The sequence below is a fragment of the Pseudorca crassidens genome, chromosome 1 (genome assembly GCF_039906515.1).
Source record: "Pseudorca crassidens isolate mPseCra1 chromosome 1, mPseCra1.hap1, whole genome shotgun sequence".
Lineage (NCBI taxonomy): Eukaryota > Metazoa > Chordata > Mammalia > Artiodactyla > Delphinidae > Pseudorca > Pseudorca crassidens.
Window position 1 is genome coordinate 29,172,930 of NC_090296.1, and position 16,521 is coordinate 29,189,450.

The 16,521-nt window shown below is 45.2% G+C and overlaps 2 protein-coding genes across 7 annotated transcripts in view; one reads left to right on the top strand and one right to left on the bottom strand.

Annotated features, from left to right (window-relative positions):
• The window catches only part of FAM161B (FAM161 centrosomal protein B), a 16,774-nt gene extending 498 nt beyond the window's left edge, over positions 1-16,276 (top strand). The window contains exons 2-10 of one of the 4 annotated variants that reach the window (XR_010941908.1): positions 2,000-2,319; positions 3,090-3,640; positions 5,221-5,567; positions 6,054-6,181; positions 8,039-8,203; positions 8,430-8,529; positions 9,966-10,108; positions 12,608-12,747; positions 15,510-15,730. Coding sequence is in view for 3 of the 4 variants with exons in the window: in XM_067730431.1 (XP_067586532.1) it covers positions 2,000-2,319; positions 3,090-3,640; positions 5,221-5,567; positions 6,054-6,181; positions 8,039-8,203; positions 8,430-8,529; positions 9,966-10,108; positions 15,510-15,693 (1,938 nt within the window). In the remaining variant the exon portion in view is untranslated. Of the gene's footprint in view, positions 1-1,999; positions 2,320-3,089; positions 3,641-5,220; positions 5,568-6,053; positions 6,182-8,038; positions 8,204-8,429; positions 8,530-9,965; positions 10,109-11,168; positions 12,416-12,607 lie in introns of those variants that run through there. The other 3 variants (XM_067730431.1, XM_067730447.1, XM_067730437.1) reach the window with 3 other exon arrangements.
• Positions 12,846-16,521, bottom strand: part of ZNF410 (zinc finger protein 410) — a 37,751-nt gene continuing 34,075 nt past the window's right edge. For all 3 annotated transcript variants that reach the window (XM_067730471.1, XM_067730475.1, XM_067730465.1), the window contains one exon: positions 12,846-13,639. In XM_067730471.1, the coding sequence (XP_067586572.1) occupies positions 13,601-13,639 (39 nt within the window). In that variant the 3' untranslated portion in view covers positions 12,846-13,600. The remainder of the gene's footprint in view (positions 13,640-16,521) is intronic.

Below are 16,521 nucleotides of genomic sequence, written 5' to 3' on the forward strand. Positions count from 1 at the left end.
CCCCAAATTCATAGAGACAAAGTAAATTGGTGGTCGCTTAGGGGTTGGGGAATGAGGAGGGTTAGGGAAAATAGGGAGTGACTGCTAAATGGAATGGGGTCTTTTGGGGGGTTATTAAAATTGTGGTGATGGTTGCACAACTCTGACTATACTGAAACCCACTGAATTGTACACTTGTATGAATTGTATAGTAGGTGTGAATTATATCAATAAAGTCGGGTTTTTTGTTTTTTGTTTTTTTGCGGTACGTGGGCCTCTCACTGTTGGGGCCTCTCCCGTTGCGGAGCACAGGCTCCGGACGCGCAGGCTCAGCGGCCATGGCTCACGGGCCCAGCCGCTCCGCCGCATGTGGGATCTTCCCGGACCAGGGCACGAACCCGTGTCCCCTGCATCGGCAGGCAGACTCTCAACCACTGCGCCACCAGGGAAGCCCAATAAAGTCGTTTTTTAAAAAAGGAATTCTCCTAAAATCACACGCTCTTTAGTAGCAGAGCGAGGGCTAGAGCACATACATATCTTTGACTCAGAATCCAGTGTTCTTTTCAGTATTAGAGCTGGACCCAGTTCAACCATCACCAAGTGTCACTTGGAGGCCTGCAGCGGCCCTTCCCAACTGGTTTCCAGCTGCAACCAACCAGTCACCCTGTGGGGTCCCATCATGGCCCCAGCCTGCTTCTTTCAGGATATCTCTTGCTACTATCCTCCAACCACACTGGCCCTCTTTCTACCTCTCCAAAAGTCCAAAATTTTGTCCCTGCCTCAAGACCTTTGTATTTGCTTTTTTTCAAACCCCAAACCCACTTACCCCAGATCTTAGCAAGGCTGGAGTTTTTCTCACCAATCAGGTGTCAGTCTAAAAGTCCTCCGCAGTGAGAAAGTAAAAATCATCCCAGGACTGGGAAAGTAAAACTCAAGACTGTAACAGACCCAGATGAGGCCAGCAGCAAGATCAGCAGAAATCAGTATTTCTCACAGGGCCACACTGTACCTGCAAAATGACTAATACCCCATACTTCTAAATGATTATGCTTACTTATCAATTACCTACTCAGCCCTACTTTGCTCTTGTCACCTTTTGAATAAAAATTGCTCATTCACCCAGTTACTAAACTGTGCCCTCTTTCTGACGGCATCCATCCATCCTTGCTTCCCCTAACCCTCCTCAGAATCATTCAGGACAAGCCAACCCTAGAAAAAGCCCCCACCCCATGCCAAGTTCCCTATACTTTCCCATGGTATGCTGTAGCAAATTAATAAACCTAGTTCTGATTACAGGTACATTCCTAGTGGTCTTTATCTGATGGGCTTTTATCAACAGAAAAGCGTCCCATAGCCACTCCATCACTCTATAATCTCACAGTTTCATTGCTTTTATTGGATTTATTACCATCTTACATTAGCTTTCCCCCTTCACTAGGATGTAAGCCTCATGAGAGTAGGGACCTTGTTTGTCTTCTTCGCAGCCTAATACTCAATGCACATGAGGCACCCAATAAATATTTTCTGAATGAATGGAGTATTTAAGCCCAGTTGGATTTCCCACTTTCTAGGACTCTTTCAGCTCGACCACACTGTCTCTCCTGTTAATTACTTATTCCTAGTAACAGGGTAGGAATTAGCTAGAATATGAGGAAAGCAGCGGTATAGACAAGGGAAGCAGGAAAAGGAAGATTGGCAACAAGTAGGTAAAACCCAAGTAGGGCAGGTCCCAGAGAGTGGCCAAAGTTACAGGTAGGATTCCTGGAGAGCAGGGGTGCATGGTGGAGGTAGGTTCTCCATAAATGCTCACCGGACTGCATGAACCAACTTCAGCTCTCTGCTTCCCTTTCCCACCCTTCAACCAAGCACACCTCATTTACCAATATGTGAAATTTCTTTAAAGCAAGGAACACATTTTTCTTTGTCCCCTGCCTCAGTCCCTAATGTATACTTATTTAAAATGAAATTAGTAGTTTTTAAATCACAGTTTGACCCACAGTCTTACTCTATTTCATTTCAGATATTTCCCCCCAAATCCTCCTCAGACACAGAGGCAGAAGAGGAGCTGTGTGGGAATGGGCTGGTTTTGCCCAGGGCTGGCAAACTCAGTGAGTTCATCAGCCCAGAGGAGGAGACAGATTCTACTTCTGACTCAACTGCGAGTTTTTACGAGACCCTGCAGGCACTAAGGCAGAAAGACAGGTGGTGCCTGTTGGAATCCCTTTATCTGTCTGACCCAGACAGTGATGAAAGCGTCTCTGAAGATGATGAGGACCTGGAGAGTTTCTTCCAAGACAAAGGCAGGGGGAAGCCACAGGTGCAGTCCCCCCGCTCTCCGAGGTAAGGCAGTGCAGTTCAACAGCTGCCTCACTGCACAACTCTGGCCAAGTCACATCATGACTCTGGGCCTCACCTTCCTCCTCAGTAAAACAGAGACCACTCCTGCAAGTGCCACCTACCCAGGCTTCAGCCCAGAATCAGCCAAACGTGTTCTGGTTCCTACCCAGCAGTCCTGAATCACTTTGGGTAACCTTGAGTCACCTGAAGGTTTGGGATCAATTAAAGAGATGCCTTTCCCAAATATACTACCTCCCTGAGAATGGCAACAAGGTCCATTTCCCTTGGCCAAGCCCTGCTATATGCATATATACTTTATCTCATTTAATATTTACTTTCTCCTCCCAATCACCCTGTAAGTAGATATTATTTTTGCCATTCTACAGATGAAGAAATTGAGGTTCCAAGAGAACCTCGCTCAAGGTCACACAGCTGGTCATTGTTTGAAGCAAGATTGGAACCTGGGCCTGACTCTAAAGGCTTCCTGTGTACGAATGCACTCTTCTCTCTACCGAATGAAAATATTAAGAGTGCAAAGTGGCAATTCTCAGGTCCATTCTAAGGAGAGACTTTCTACTAGGGCTGCTAGGATGGCCTGTGGGAAGGAGAGAAGCCTGGTTGAGAAAGGCGCAGGCCTAGAGGCCTGTGGGGCTGCAATGTGAGGCTGAGAAACTGTGACCTGCTGGAAGGGAGGGGGAAGGAGGAGGATCTTGGAGGAGCCGGGCCTCCTGGCCCCCCTGTCCTCCACGCACAGAGCTGCTCTCTTCCCACAGGTGTGGCTCCATGAGGCGCTGCAGCTCCTTGAGCAACCTGCCCGCCGATCTTCCCAAGGCTCAGCCTCAGCCACCCTCCAGCTCCAGGCCTCCCTCCCAGCACAGAAGCATCAGCTCCTGGGCTTCATCCATCACCGTCCCTCAGCCGTTCCGCATGACGCTGCGCGAGGCCTGGAAGAAGGCCCAGTGGCTGGCCTCCCCTGCCTCCTTTGAGCATGAGAGGCAGAAGGCCCAGAAGCAGGGCCAGGAGGAGGCCGAGTGCCACCGGCAGTTCCGGGCACAGCCTGTGCCTGCGCACGTCTACCTGCCCCTCTACCAGGAGATCATGGAGCGCAACGAGGCACGCAGGCGGGCAGGGATCCAGAAGAGGAAGGAACTGCTCCTCTCTTCCTTGAAGCCCTTCAGCTTCCTGGGGAAGGACGAGCAGCGAAAGAAAGCCATTCAACAGAGGGACCTGGTCGCCACAGCTAAGGCCCAAGTCCCCAAGCAGAAGGCCATCAGGAGGATCCCCACAGCCATTCTGGAGCCAGCCCTCGGGGACAAACTCCAGGGTAAAGACATCCTTGCCTCCTGCCTGCCTCCTGCCTGGGGGTACCAAGCAGTGCTGTGGGGGTTTAGTCGGGCTCAGGGGTCACCCTGGCTCGGAGATGGGCTGTTCGGGCAGACCCGCTAGAGGCCTTGCTCAGTGCAGGCCACGGGGTAGGGTTGGATCTGCCCATACAATGGGGGTGCCTAGTCGGGAGAGGAGTAGGAGGCCCCGGGTTCATCCCGTTGACCTCACCTGGCTCAGTGAGTGGATACGAAGGCCTCTGCGGCAGCACGGGTGCCGGAGCAGAGAACCAATGAGACGTCTGAGTACCAGCCTAGGCCTGCACCACCACTAGCCAGCTGCCCCAAGGAAAGCCCCTCACATCCTGTGAGGTACTCATTTCAAGACGCATAGGTCAGTTAAAGGACTCTGGCTTTATTCGCTCATTCCGTAGCATGCGCCACGTCCCAGGCGTGAATAAATAGACGTAGAGTTTGCGGACATGGGAGGGAGACCAATAATTACAAATGTGACAAGTCACTTGCAGGAGTTAAAGGGGGAAGCCTAGGGCTCCAATGTCACCTATAATAGAGGGACCTGACTTAGAGTGTGGTGGGCGGTGGGAACAGTTAGGGAACGTCCCGAGGGAAAGTGAGCACTGTCCTGAGGGAAAGTGAGCACTGACCCTGAAGGAGGAGCCATGGTGAATTCAATGAAGAGGGAAGAAGAGTGTACCAGGCAAAGGTAATAGCATGGAGGTAAGAAAGCTGAGCACACCCAAGGCATGGAAAGGTAGAGGGGAGACAGAAGAGGAGCCGGGGGTGGGACAGACAGGCACAGGCCAGACCTGGGGCCTTGTAGGCCATGGGAGGGAGTTTGGACTTCATCCCAAGGGCAGGGGGAGCCACTGAAGGGTTTTAAGTAGGGTGGCTCACGATCAGATACGAAGCTCAGAAAGCTCACTCTGCTGTGGGGATAATTGTAGGGGGACAGGCAAGTCCAGAGGGATGTTGATCTGTAGGAGCCTATTTCAGTGATTCAACTGAGAAATTATGAAACTAGTAGCAGGGAGGATGAAAAGAGGCTGGACCGGAGAGCGGTTAAAGAGGAGGCGGCGGCAGGACTGATGAGCGAGGAGGACATGAGAACAATGTGGGCAGTGGGCTTGGGCAGTTGGGTGGACGGTGGGGCCTCTGCCTGAGAAGGGAGACCTGGGAGAGGAGCAGGTGACTGGCCCATCCCTCCTGCTCCATCTCTGAAGAAGGAACCATAGAAAGTGCTCAGTAAGTGTAAATGGTAGCTGCTTCTGCAGCCTGATTGGCACACAGCAGTGGTGTCCTAGTCAACATTCATTAAGGCACTCTCCAGGAAAAAAAAAGGAAGTTGATTTGCAGTGTTTGCCATTTTCATGGTATAAATACCCCTATCCTGGCCAATTTCAAGCTTTCCACACGATGCCAACTAGCTCGGAAAATTCCTGAAAAGTTAATGCTGAGTTCCAGCACACTAACTGCGAGTGTTTAAGAGGGAAAGCTCGCCACACCTTTTGGTTTGAGGCTTGGTCCCTTCTCACCCCTTGCTCCCCTGACTTCTTCTCCACAGAAGCTGAGCTCTTGAGGAAAATTCGCATCCAGATGAGAGCCCTGGACATGCTCCAGATGGCCTCCTCCCCCATTGCCTCCTCCAGTGGCCGGGCTGACTCACAGCCTCGAATAGCCACCCGGACCCGGGAGGAGAAGCTTGGGTTTCTGCACACTGACTTTGGATTCCAGCCTCGGGTGAATCCTGCCGTCCCTGACTATGAAGAACTTTACAAGGCCTTCCAGAAAAGAGCTGCCAAGAGAAGAGACACCAAGGAGGTGACTCGCAACAAGCCCTTCTTGCTGAGAACCGCCAGTCTGCGTCGTACTCCTCGGCCCTGTGATGCTGCCGCCTCTGAAGGGAGGAGGGTGAGAGCCCAGGCCGCTGCAGGAGGGTCAGGGCTGAGGCCCTAAACACAGGAGGGGCCAGGTCTCAATGGAAGGCACTTCTCATGACACTTTTCTATCTTAATTTTTTTAAAACACCGGCTCAGCTGTAAGCAGATCCACAGTTCCTAAAAATTTAAGACCACAAGAATACTTCCCTTCCTTCCCTCTCTGTAGAGGGATTTTTCAGAAATAAGTGCAAGCAAGTCTGGAAGGCAGGGAGTTGGGGTCAATTGCCATGTCCCAATACCAATTCCAAAGAATTCTTCTCATTTAATTAAAAACTTTGGGATTGATATCCAAGTCTTGCCCTGTTTAACTAAACTCAAGATCTCATTACCCTTGCCTTAACCCCAAGAAAGACCTGAAGATTCTCTCTGACTAGTCCTTCGCTAAAATTGAATCCCAGTTAAGATAGAAACTAATTGCACGTGCTGTCCTACCAATATTAGCCTTCATTTCTTCTAGGAATCTCCACAGCCACCCGGCACACCCCTGCCAAGGAGTCGTTCTCTGAGTGGGCTTGCTTCCCTCTCTGCCAACACCCTCCCCGTGCACATCACAGACGCCACCAGGAAGAGGGAATCTGCAGTCAGGTGAGTGGTCAGGCTGCATGAGACCCACAGTGCTCAGATCTTAGCCCCAATGCTGGAAAGCACTCCGCTGCTGGCCTTCTCTCCTGTTTATCAGAGAGACCGAAAGGGGTGGAAGGGGAGTCTTGATCAGGACAGGAATTCATGTGACTCTCCACACTTCGTGCTGGAGAACACTTAACCATCACTCAGCCAATATTCATGGGGGACTCACTTTGTGCCAGGCACAGCATTAAGGCTGGAGATACCTTATAGAACCTATAGTTTAATATCTAGTCTGAAATACAGAAAGGCAAAGAAGCAACTATCACATCTTGTGAGTAGCACAATGATGGGGAAATGCAGGGGACTGTGGCGGGGAGGGGCGGGGGCGGGCACTGGGCAGCCTGGGTCTTTTGTAATAGATGCCTGAGGTGAAACCTGAAGAATGAGAAGTCAGCCAGACAAAGGCTGGAAAGAAACAAGTTTCCAAACAGAATAACATGCATAAAGACCCACTGGTGAAAGAGGAAGGAAGCGTTAGGAACAGGAATTCAGAGAAGCCTGAACCTGTGTGTGTGACCCTGCCACAAAGAAGATGAGGCATCCATCGCATAGATTTGAGATTCTCTGAGAGTCATCTTGGGGAACTATTAGAAGTCGGTTGGGAAGCAGGAGCCTCCTTATTTGTAACTCTTTAACTGACCTGACTCTGTCATGGTAGTCTCATCCAGACAGCACCCCAGCAGGAGTTCCCCCACTAGGCCTCTGAGCTGAAGTCAGCAGGAGAGGTCATGCTGTAACTGGTGGCTTAGCTCTGGGAGAGGACTGGCATCTCAGTGCCTTCCTGTGGGGCTCACAGAGGAGTACATGGAATCTACTTGGCTCTTTAAGACCCACAACAGGGATTTTGGAAATGTATTTAGAATCCAAGGTATACTCCCTCCTTCCTCAAATTTCACAGCGTTACTGAATCGAGGCTAAATGCATCAGAATCCTGAGGTCCCACTACGATAGGTCTCATGAACCAGACAGTGGCCCACCTGCAGAGAATGTCCATATCTCCGTTCTGGCAATAGGGAGTTTGACATATTAGCAGATTAAACTGTCATGCCCTCCTTCCTAATAAGTCCATTTGAATATAAACACCCTACTGCAAGAGTCTTGACTGTTTTTTTCTTTTGGTAGAACTCTCCATAGTACCTTGTAGAATGATATTTGTACAAACTAAGTGCTGCTGGTTGACCCCAAATTGTGCATTGAGGGAGGCCCATTTCCAGTTCTCTGTGGAAATGCAGGTTTGTATTCCCAAAGGACCATGGACCCAGGCACCTTCCAGCCCACCATTTACAGCACAGTTGTCAAGGGCAGAGGCTTGGGAGTCAGACAGCCACTGGCATGCTGGGTAGCTTCAAGCAAGTGGTTTACCCTCCCTGAGGGTCAATCTTGTTGCCTATAAAAAGGGAGACTTACAGTCCTTACCTCACAGGGCAGCTATGAGAATTTACAAAAGCTAATGGCTATAAAGCACTTATTGGTGCCTGTCTGCACGTGGTTCAGTGTAGGTAGCTCAGCAAATGGTAGCAATTAGTATTATTTTGTTTCCAGATGGCAGGACACCTGAGTGTAAGAATATTTTAACTCATGTTTTTCAGTTCAATTAATGAACTTCTCCTGGGGTAGAAACTCACTGTCCATAGTGCTGGGAAGGCTTCATCTGCCAGTGCATTTAATCCGGAATCTTATTCTTTCTGAAATGCCAGTGTGGTAAATTAGTCACCCATTCATAGAAAAAACCGACTTTCCAGAGAGGTTACTAAGATTGCTTTTAAGTATACCCAGGTTGGTCATTTGTATTCTTTTTTTGCCTCTTCCCTTTAGAAATTCACTTGAGAAAAAGGACAAAGCAGATCAAAGTACTCAGTGGTCGGAGATGCACAAAAAGAAGTGTCAGGCGATATCTAAATCTGTGACCTTGCGTGCCAAAGCCATGGATCCCCATAAAAGCCTGGAGGAGGTGTTCAAAGCAAAGCTGAAAGAGAATCGGTCGGTGTCCTCCGTGTGTCTAAGGAATAACTATCTTGGGAGCCATTTGCCTTGAAAATGGCAAAATGGGGTTATTACAGTAGGCTCCTGTAAGCATAGTCAAGGATTTTGCCAGGCACAGTTAGGAATTTACCATGTCTGTGGGAGTTATTCCACTTAACTGAAATTAAAGGTATTCCGGATTGGAAAAACCTGGAATTCATTCTAAAAATCTTGTTAATTCCAGGAACAATGACCGTAAAAGAGCAAAAGAGTATAAGAAAGAATTGGAGGAAATGAAGAAGAGAATACAAATAAGGCCCTATCTCTTCGAACAAGTTACCAAGGTAAATCTAAACCGTCATTCACTTTCTTTCTGTCTTAGATGAAAGGGCTTTTAGAAATTACGAAACAGCTTAATATCTGGGTATTAAACACTTCCTTTAGGCTCAGATTCTAAATTTGGCTCATTTTATTACTACCATCTTTCCCCAAAGTAAGTAGTGCACTGGTGAACATTGGACTGATTTCATCCAAGACTGGATTCCAAAGGCATCTATAAAGGGATATTTCACTTCCTGGGGTTTTCTCTATAGTCTAGCCTTCAGCTTGAATCAGAGTGGGGGTTAGATCCCAGGCATACAATTGACAGTTTGGCTGTGTTGGAGTATCTTTAACTTGCTACTGTCATGTCTCCTTCTGTAGTGCTGGTGCCCTGGGCACCCCCAGCCTCTACAGCTGTGGCACATTTATAGATCTTCAGGGGTTGAGATGCTCACAAGCACCCCACAAGGCCTCTTCCAGATTAAGTGGCTTTCTGGCTGGAAGAGTCACTTTAAGATGTTCTCTAGACTCCTAGGGAAGTTGGACACAGTTGAGATCTCCCTAAGGAAGCTCTGGGGCTACATGAACAGTAAAGGCCACCATCCCAGATAGCTTTGAGCTGCATCAAGCTCTGTAGATCTCTCTCCTCTCCTGAGTTTCAAACAAAGTTGGCATTCCCTAGTGACCTGGTTCCAAATGTTGGGCATTATCTGTCCTATAGCCAGTGCATTATTTAGGCATTTCCTGGGTCCAGTCCTTCCCAATCCCCTACATATTACACACACACTGGACTGTCTTGGATTTACTTAGAAACTTGCATTGCTAAGTAAAAATTTCTCATAATGACGTTTGCTCTTCATGTTAGCTTTTTCCTAGCAAGCTCACTCTCAGATCTCAAAAGATCTTTCACCACTCTAGGAAAAATGCAAAGTACTCTATATGACTTTGCTCTTGAACACTTAAACAAACAAACAATAACCTTTTTTCTGGTCTACATGCATACCATCCAACCTGTTAAGAATGTTACAAGTGCAGCTTATTTTCAATTTGTTATATTTCAGTGTTCCTGATGATGGTTTGGTTGCTTTTAAATGTTAAAAATGTTTTTAGTCCATCTTTTTCATCTGGGTCTCACTTGGTCTTCCAAAAATCTAAATCCTTGCCTCACAAAGGTGTGGTTCCCAAAACAACAGTTGGCATCTCCTGAATATTAGAAATACAGAATTGCAGGCCCCATCTGAGAACTACCTAATAAGAATCTACATTTTAACCCGATCTTCAGGTAGGTTCCTATGTACTTTAAAGCTTGAAAATAAGGCTCTAAGTAATTTTCATACAAATCTGTGTCCAGCACTACTGGGGGGGGGGTGGAAAAGCAGTATTATAAGCATACAGATTAAGCAAACAATTCAGAATTATCTGGTAATTCAGCTACAGCAAATTAACTTCCATTCCACAGGACCTTGCCAGGAAGGAAGCAGAACAACGGTATCGAGACACCCTGAAGCATGCTGGGCTGGATGAAGACTTTGTGAGGAACAAGGGTCAGGGCAACCGGGCTTTACAGTGGAAGGAGCAATCAGAAGTCCGTGATTGTCCCAGGTAATCGGAGATACTGCTGTCATCCTGCAGCTCTCAAGTCGCATCTCTAGTAATGCCACTCGGAGGAAGCTTTAGAACAGTCACTCATATTTTGAGATCACAATCCTGTATTTATAGAATACTAATCTAGAGATCTCCAAGTAACACATTTAAATTTGGTGAGTAGTGCAGTTGTGAATAAAATATAGCTATTGTGTATTAGGTCTAGATTCCTTCAATTTGAAACAGATCATTTTTCCAATCCCAGTCCAATGCCATCAGTCGAAAGTACTTCTACTTCAATTCTGAAGAAAAATCATGTATATTTTTACTTCCTATAAAATGATAAACTACACTCTTCATTTATTTTACTTATTGGATAAGTGAAAGTAAAAACCATTATAGGGCCACAATAAAAGCTGTAAATATCCTGTACAATCAAAGCCTTTCTTTTCCCCTCAGCTTGGTCACCATGGCTTGTTCAAATCTAGCTTTTTTAAAATAATAAATTTATTTATTTATTTATGGCTGAGTCAGGTCTTCTTCGTTGCTGCACGCGGGCTTTCTCTAGTTGCGCTAAGCGGGGTCTGCTCTTCATTGCTGTGCACAGGCTTCTGACTGCAGTGGCTTCTCTTGTTGTGGAGCACAGGCTCTAGGCACGTGGGCTTTAGTAGCTGTGGCTGTGGACTGTAGAGCACAGGCTTAGTTGCTCTGTGGCATGTGGGATCTTCCCAGACCAGGGCTCGAACCTGTGTCCCCTGCATTGGCAGGCAGATTCTGCACCACTGCACCACCAGGGAAGTCCCAAATCTAGCATTTTTTAAAAGCAACTCACTAGCACCACCTCCTCCATTGATATCATATAAGTCAAAGGGAGAAAAGCACAGTATTTCTATTACTCTAAATTTTGTTTCAAGTCCTAGTAGCCCTTCCCCTAATTCCTATCTCAGTTTTCCCCCTAGAAATTTGCCTTTATACCCCATACAAAATAATGATAATGTTGAAACCATGCTTAAGCCTTACATGATGCTTCCTTTGATTTAAAATTTAAAATTTTATAATTCTTTAATTTATTCTGCAGCACTCATGAAACTACAAAACTCGGCATCAGGAATCCACGGCAGGATTTAGAAGAATCTCTAGAACAGCCTACAAGCCCCAAGAAAGAACTAGAGGAGCCGTCTTATGAATTACCAGATAATCTCAAATCATTTGGTTAATCAGTATACTTAAAACTACTGCTTTCGAATAATATCAAGCAGCTACCTTGGGGTTGAGTCAAGGCAGGCAAAACTTGGGTTTTGAGTCATGGTTACTTTTGGAGAATGGGGGAAAGAAAAGTAAATAACAGAGAATGGGCCAAGTAAATCAAAGTGGAGAAGTTCAGGGTAGAGGGATCAGAGCTAATTAAGGGTTCTTGCTTTGTGCCTCACACTTAAGCATACAGGTACAGAAAAAAGGGCATAAGCCCAAATGCCTACAGAGGCTAGTCAGGAAACACATGGGTCAAATGGGCTGGCTGTCAGATTAGTAGGAGATAGTAGAGACTAGAGAATATCAACCCTGATGGAATACAGGCCCAGAATTGCCAGATAAACCACCATTTTCAACAGAAACCAGAAATGTGCATGTCGGCAACTAATTTAAAACTTACTGGGAATTCCCTGGCCGTCCAGTGGTTAGGACTCCACGCTTTCACTGCCAAGGGCGTGGGGTTCAATCCCTGATCGGGGAACTAAGATCCCACAAGCTGCGCAGCCCAGCCAAAAAAAAAAAATTATTTGGAAATAATATGTGGGAAAAACAAAACATGTTTGTATATCAGATTAGCCCATGGGGGATGACAAATTTGCAACCCCAAATACGGGGTTTCTTAGCCTCAGCACTACTGATATTTTGGGCCAGATGAGTCTATGCTGGGTGAGGGAGCTATACATTGTAGGATGGTTAGCAGTACCCCTGACCTCTATTTACTAGATGCCAATAGCACCCCTCTCCTCAGTTATGACAACCAAAAATGTCTCCAGATACTACGAAAAGTCCCCTGGGTGGCAAAATGTCCTTGGTTGAAAACCACTGTTCTAGTATAAAAGTAAGGCTACTGGAAGCCAAAACTGGCATTTTAAGAATACAAGTAATTGATATGAACTCAGTCTATCTAGCACAGGATAATTATGCATGTCATTAACAAATTAAGAACTATAATTACTTTATTTAAAACAGCAGTTAATTCTTTGCTGTTATCTGCTTAGAATGTGTCACTGTGTGCATGTGTGTACTATGTTAGCATGAGGTTCATTTTAATAAATTTGAAACTTCTGACAGCCATGATTTTCTAGTAGGTGATCTCTGGATACTTTTCTTCTCACCAATAATAATGAAATATTCTCTCTCAGTAACTCTGAAGACAGGATGATGGTAGCAAGAGTGCCTACTCTGACAGAAGAACCTTTCTCATGTTTTTAAAAGTATCTTTCTGGAAATATTCAAAAATATCTGCTATTATTGCCATTTTTCCAGACTCAAACATGGTCCTTTTGGTGATGACAAGAATGATACTCTGATAACTACCACGTGGGTTTGCTAGTTGGAGATGAAGATGCTCATGTCATCTTCCCGAAGACTTCTGAGCTCGGTTTTACCTGCATGGACTCCTGAGGGTAAATCAGTGCCCTATCTTAAAGGGAAAGACTGAATTATTTTCTTAATCTTCTCTCAAAAGGAAACAAATTTTGTTTAAAACAAGAAGCCAAAGAACTGACTGGCTGTTTTGTTTATTTAAAGGAAAAACAATTGAAGCTCTGAATCAGGTGATTTTTAACTTAAAAAAACAAAAAGCAAAAAACAAACAACCTCTTAACATGCTACTGTATGTTCCATAAACAAAGAAAGCAAAGTGGCCAAGTAGAGGTGTATAGGACAAGATAGTACCTCAGCCTGGGACAAGCAGGGATTCAAGTAATTTATTTTTTTGAAGACCAGTGGCAGAGAGTCTCTTACTCAGGTTGCTAAAGGGAGAATGTCACAACAGAACTGACATCACTCCCTTCTCGAAAGCAACAAGGCATCTTGAAAGCTTAACTTCTTGGTGAAGTTTTATGGTTGGTGGCAGGATTTAGTTCACCCATGTGAAAAGACAGCTCAGTATGGGATGAAAACTCTTCAAAGGAAAACCTCCCCTCAACAGTCTTACTGAGAAACTTCAGCCAACAAATAATCAAATTCACTTTTGGGAGAAGTCTATCCCAAAATTGTGCAGTGGGAAGAGAGGTAGGTACAGTTACCCAGCCCACATTCACTGCTTTCTTTCTTGTCTGAATCAGATGGTAGTTGAAGAGAAGCTCTCCTACAGTCATCTTCTAGGCCAGGAAAGATGAACAGAGGCAAAAGTGGGGTCCTGTCCTTCACAGATTCATTTTGGTTCTGGCAGACTGTGAGCCATAAGCATCCTGTTCCCACTACATGCACTCTGGGATCAGGTAGAGCTGATCTTCCAGGAGTCAGCACCCATGCTCATGTCCGTCCTTCAGTTAAATCTCCTTGGTTTAGTAACTGTAAGAGATTAAAAACAAATCTGGAATAGTTACCAGTGAATAACAGGAAAAATAATTCATACTAAGTGAAAGGTTTACAATTGGGGGTGGGGAATGCATTGCAGGGGTGAGTCAGGGACAGCTAGTTCCAAATCAGAAGATATGCACAGACTGATAGATCTCATTTATATACTGGCCTTGGGACAGCACTTTGACCATTCCTACTATAGCAGTAAAATATCCTGATAATAATTATAATATCCTATAAGCCAAACTATTATTTGTGTAATCACATACTCACTAGTCAGTGATGGAGGAATCTGTAACCACAGGGAAATCAGAACTGGTGGAACCAAAAATCTTACATCAGTCAGTTAGCCAAAGTACAGGCTGAAGGCTCAAGAAGAAGTAAAAGGAATGGAGTTCTACGTGAGAGCTACAACTCACTCATGAAAAATCCAGGGATTTCCTGGGCTTAAAATACCTTTCCTGTGATGAGGGAAGACAAGCCTGAGAGTCTCCAACAGGGTGGCAGCTACCGTGGACATTCTACTCTACATTCAGGGTTCCTGTTGAAAGGTGTTTTTGTATAATAATTGATGAAATTGGGTTCCATTTTATTATGAAAAGAAAATGAGATGGGAATAATACAGTGAAAACAGAATAAACATTGTTAAAATCTAATCAGATAAATTCTAGAGCTGGAGATATATTTATTTGGTGATCTTAATTTAGATGAAGGTAATTTACATAGTAGAATTCAATGGTATGGAATTTAAAGAAAAATTTTAAACTTAGAGAAAGAAAGCACAGATTTCATTTGATACTGTGTGGTAGAGATTAGGAATGGTGTATTTTTAATCTAGACCAAGATCCAGATGTTTACACTGTAACTTAGCAATGGCACTTTATGAGAAATGTTAAAGAATTTGTAATTTCTGTTTTCCTCCTTGTTTTATTTGGGAAATATTCTAAGATATAGTCAAAGCTAACTGGCAATCACTTATACTGGTTCTTGAATTCAAGAATGTGAAGTCAGTGTGGCTATGGAGCCCCATTTGGGATGACCTTTAGTCCACAGAAGGTCAAAAGCCCTGGGGTCTCAGCTGGGTCTGCACAATGAGTCCTCTGTCTGATTCTCAGAAGACCTGGCCACACTGAGGAAAAATCAGAATTGCCCAATTTGAACCATCTGAGTGAGAGTTAACTTGTAGTTTTTCATATACTTTCCATGATAATTTCTGACACTTGTTCTTGATAAGTTATTTTTATTTTTAGAGCATATTTACAGGAGTCCAATTAGAAGTGCATCAGCAGATTCTTACAGGTCTGATCTACAATGCATGGTGATCTTTAAAAAACAATTTGGAATGGGCGTGTGTGTTGTTTTAAGGGTTGCTATTGCCTTCTCCTTCTCTGGCATCTGAGATAATCCCTAAGGAGTCAATATTCCTCACTCACTGGAGGAACAGTCAGTACCTGGACCCCGGATGAGGAAGAGGATGAAGCCTGGAGCCTTTAGGGGCTTATAGCTTGAAAAAAAATGAAGGTATTGAAGGATGTGATAAGCCCACCTTCAGAAGGAAAAGGAGGGGATGAGCAATGAAAATGCCTTGATGGGAGGAAGGTAATAATGGTATAGTAAAGGAAAGACAAAAGAAGTGAGGCTCAGACAGAAGTTATATTTGTAAATACATAAGGATCCATGAGGAAGAAGTGATAGTGAAGGATTTTCAACTACATCTAAGGGCAGCACTTTCCTCTTGCGGTGTTAATATTTTTCTATTAAGCATCTGAGGCTTCCATTCTGAAACTGGGTACACAGGACTTAAAGGCCCTTTGTGTTCTCCTGGAGTGAAGGCCAAGTTTTCCTTTGTTTTTTTTTTTAGGCAGTCCGTGTTATTGTGTCTGCCTGAGGCTGTGAGTGAGCATCTCCCAGACAAGGACACTCGGAAGCCAGCTACAGGTTCAAGAGAACAAATGTGCTATTACTGGACTTTCTGCATACACAAATCTGACCATGTCATACCCCATTTAAAACCATGCAGTGGCTACCCAGTGCCCCCAGGATAAAATCATGTCCTATAAGGCCCTTAAAGAGAAGAACCAGCTTGTCTTTCCTTCTCTCATTTTTCCATCCCACACCAATCTCTCCATTCCATGTCCATCACACTCAACCCTTTGTGGTTGCATAGTCAGGCGTGCTCCCTCTCCTTTGTACACATTGCTACCTTTACGCCTGTTCAATTTCTTCAAATCTCTCCCACTTCTCCATCAAGATGATTGCTATTCATCCCTCAGGTCTCAACTTAAACTCTAAAACTTATTCCCTGACTTCCCCCAAGACTAACACTGCTACCCGGTATAAAAATTGCCAGTTCACTGACCTGTTGCCCTTCCCATTCTAAACTGTACAGCACAACTCCAGGGGCATCATTTACATAGCTATGGAGTTATGAAAGGCAGAGGTCCTAACTCTGACTCTAAGCTCTTTGAGATAGAGATTATATTTTGTTTACTACTGTATAACTAGTACCCAGCAGAGTGCCTTGCACACATCAGGTACATAATATCTGTTGAATGAATTATCTTTATTCATCTGGCATTTATTTGGGGTAATCTGGAGTGCTTCAATTAAAAAAGGTATTTAGCAGTATGGGAGAGAAAAACTCCAAAGTTTCAAATATAAAAAAAGAAAACGTTGGGGGCTTCCCTGGTGGCACAGTGGTTGAGAGTCCGCCTGCCGATACAGGGGACACGGGTTCGTGCCCCGGTCCGGGAAGATCCCACGTGCCGCGGAGCGGCTGGGCCCGTGAGCCATAGCCGCTGAGCCTGCGTGTCCGGAGCCTGTGCTCAGCAATGGGAGAGGCCACAACAGTGAGAGGCCCAAGTACCGCAAAA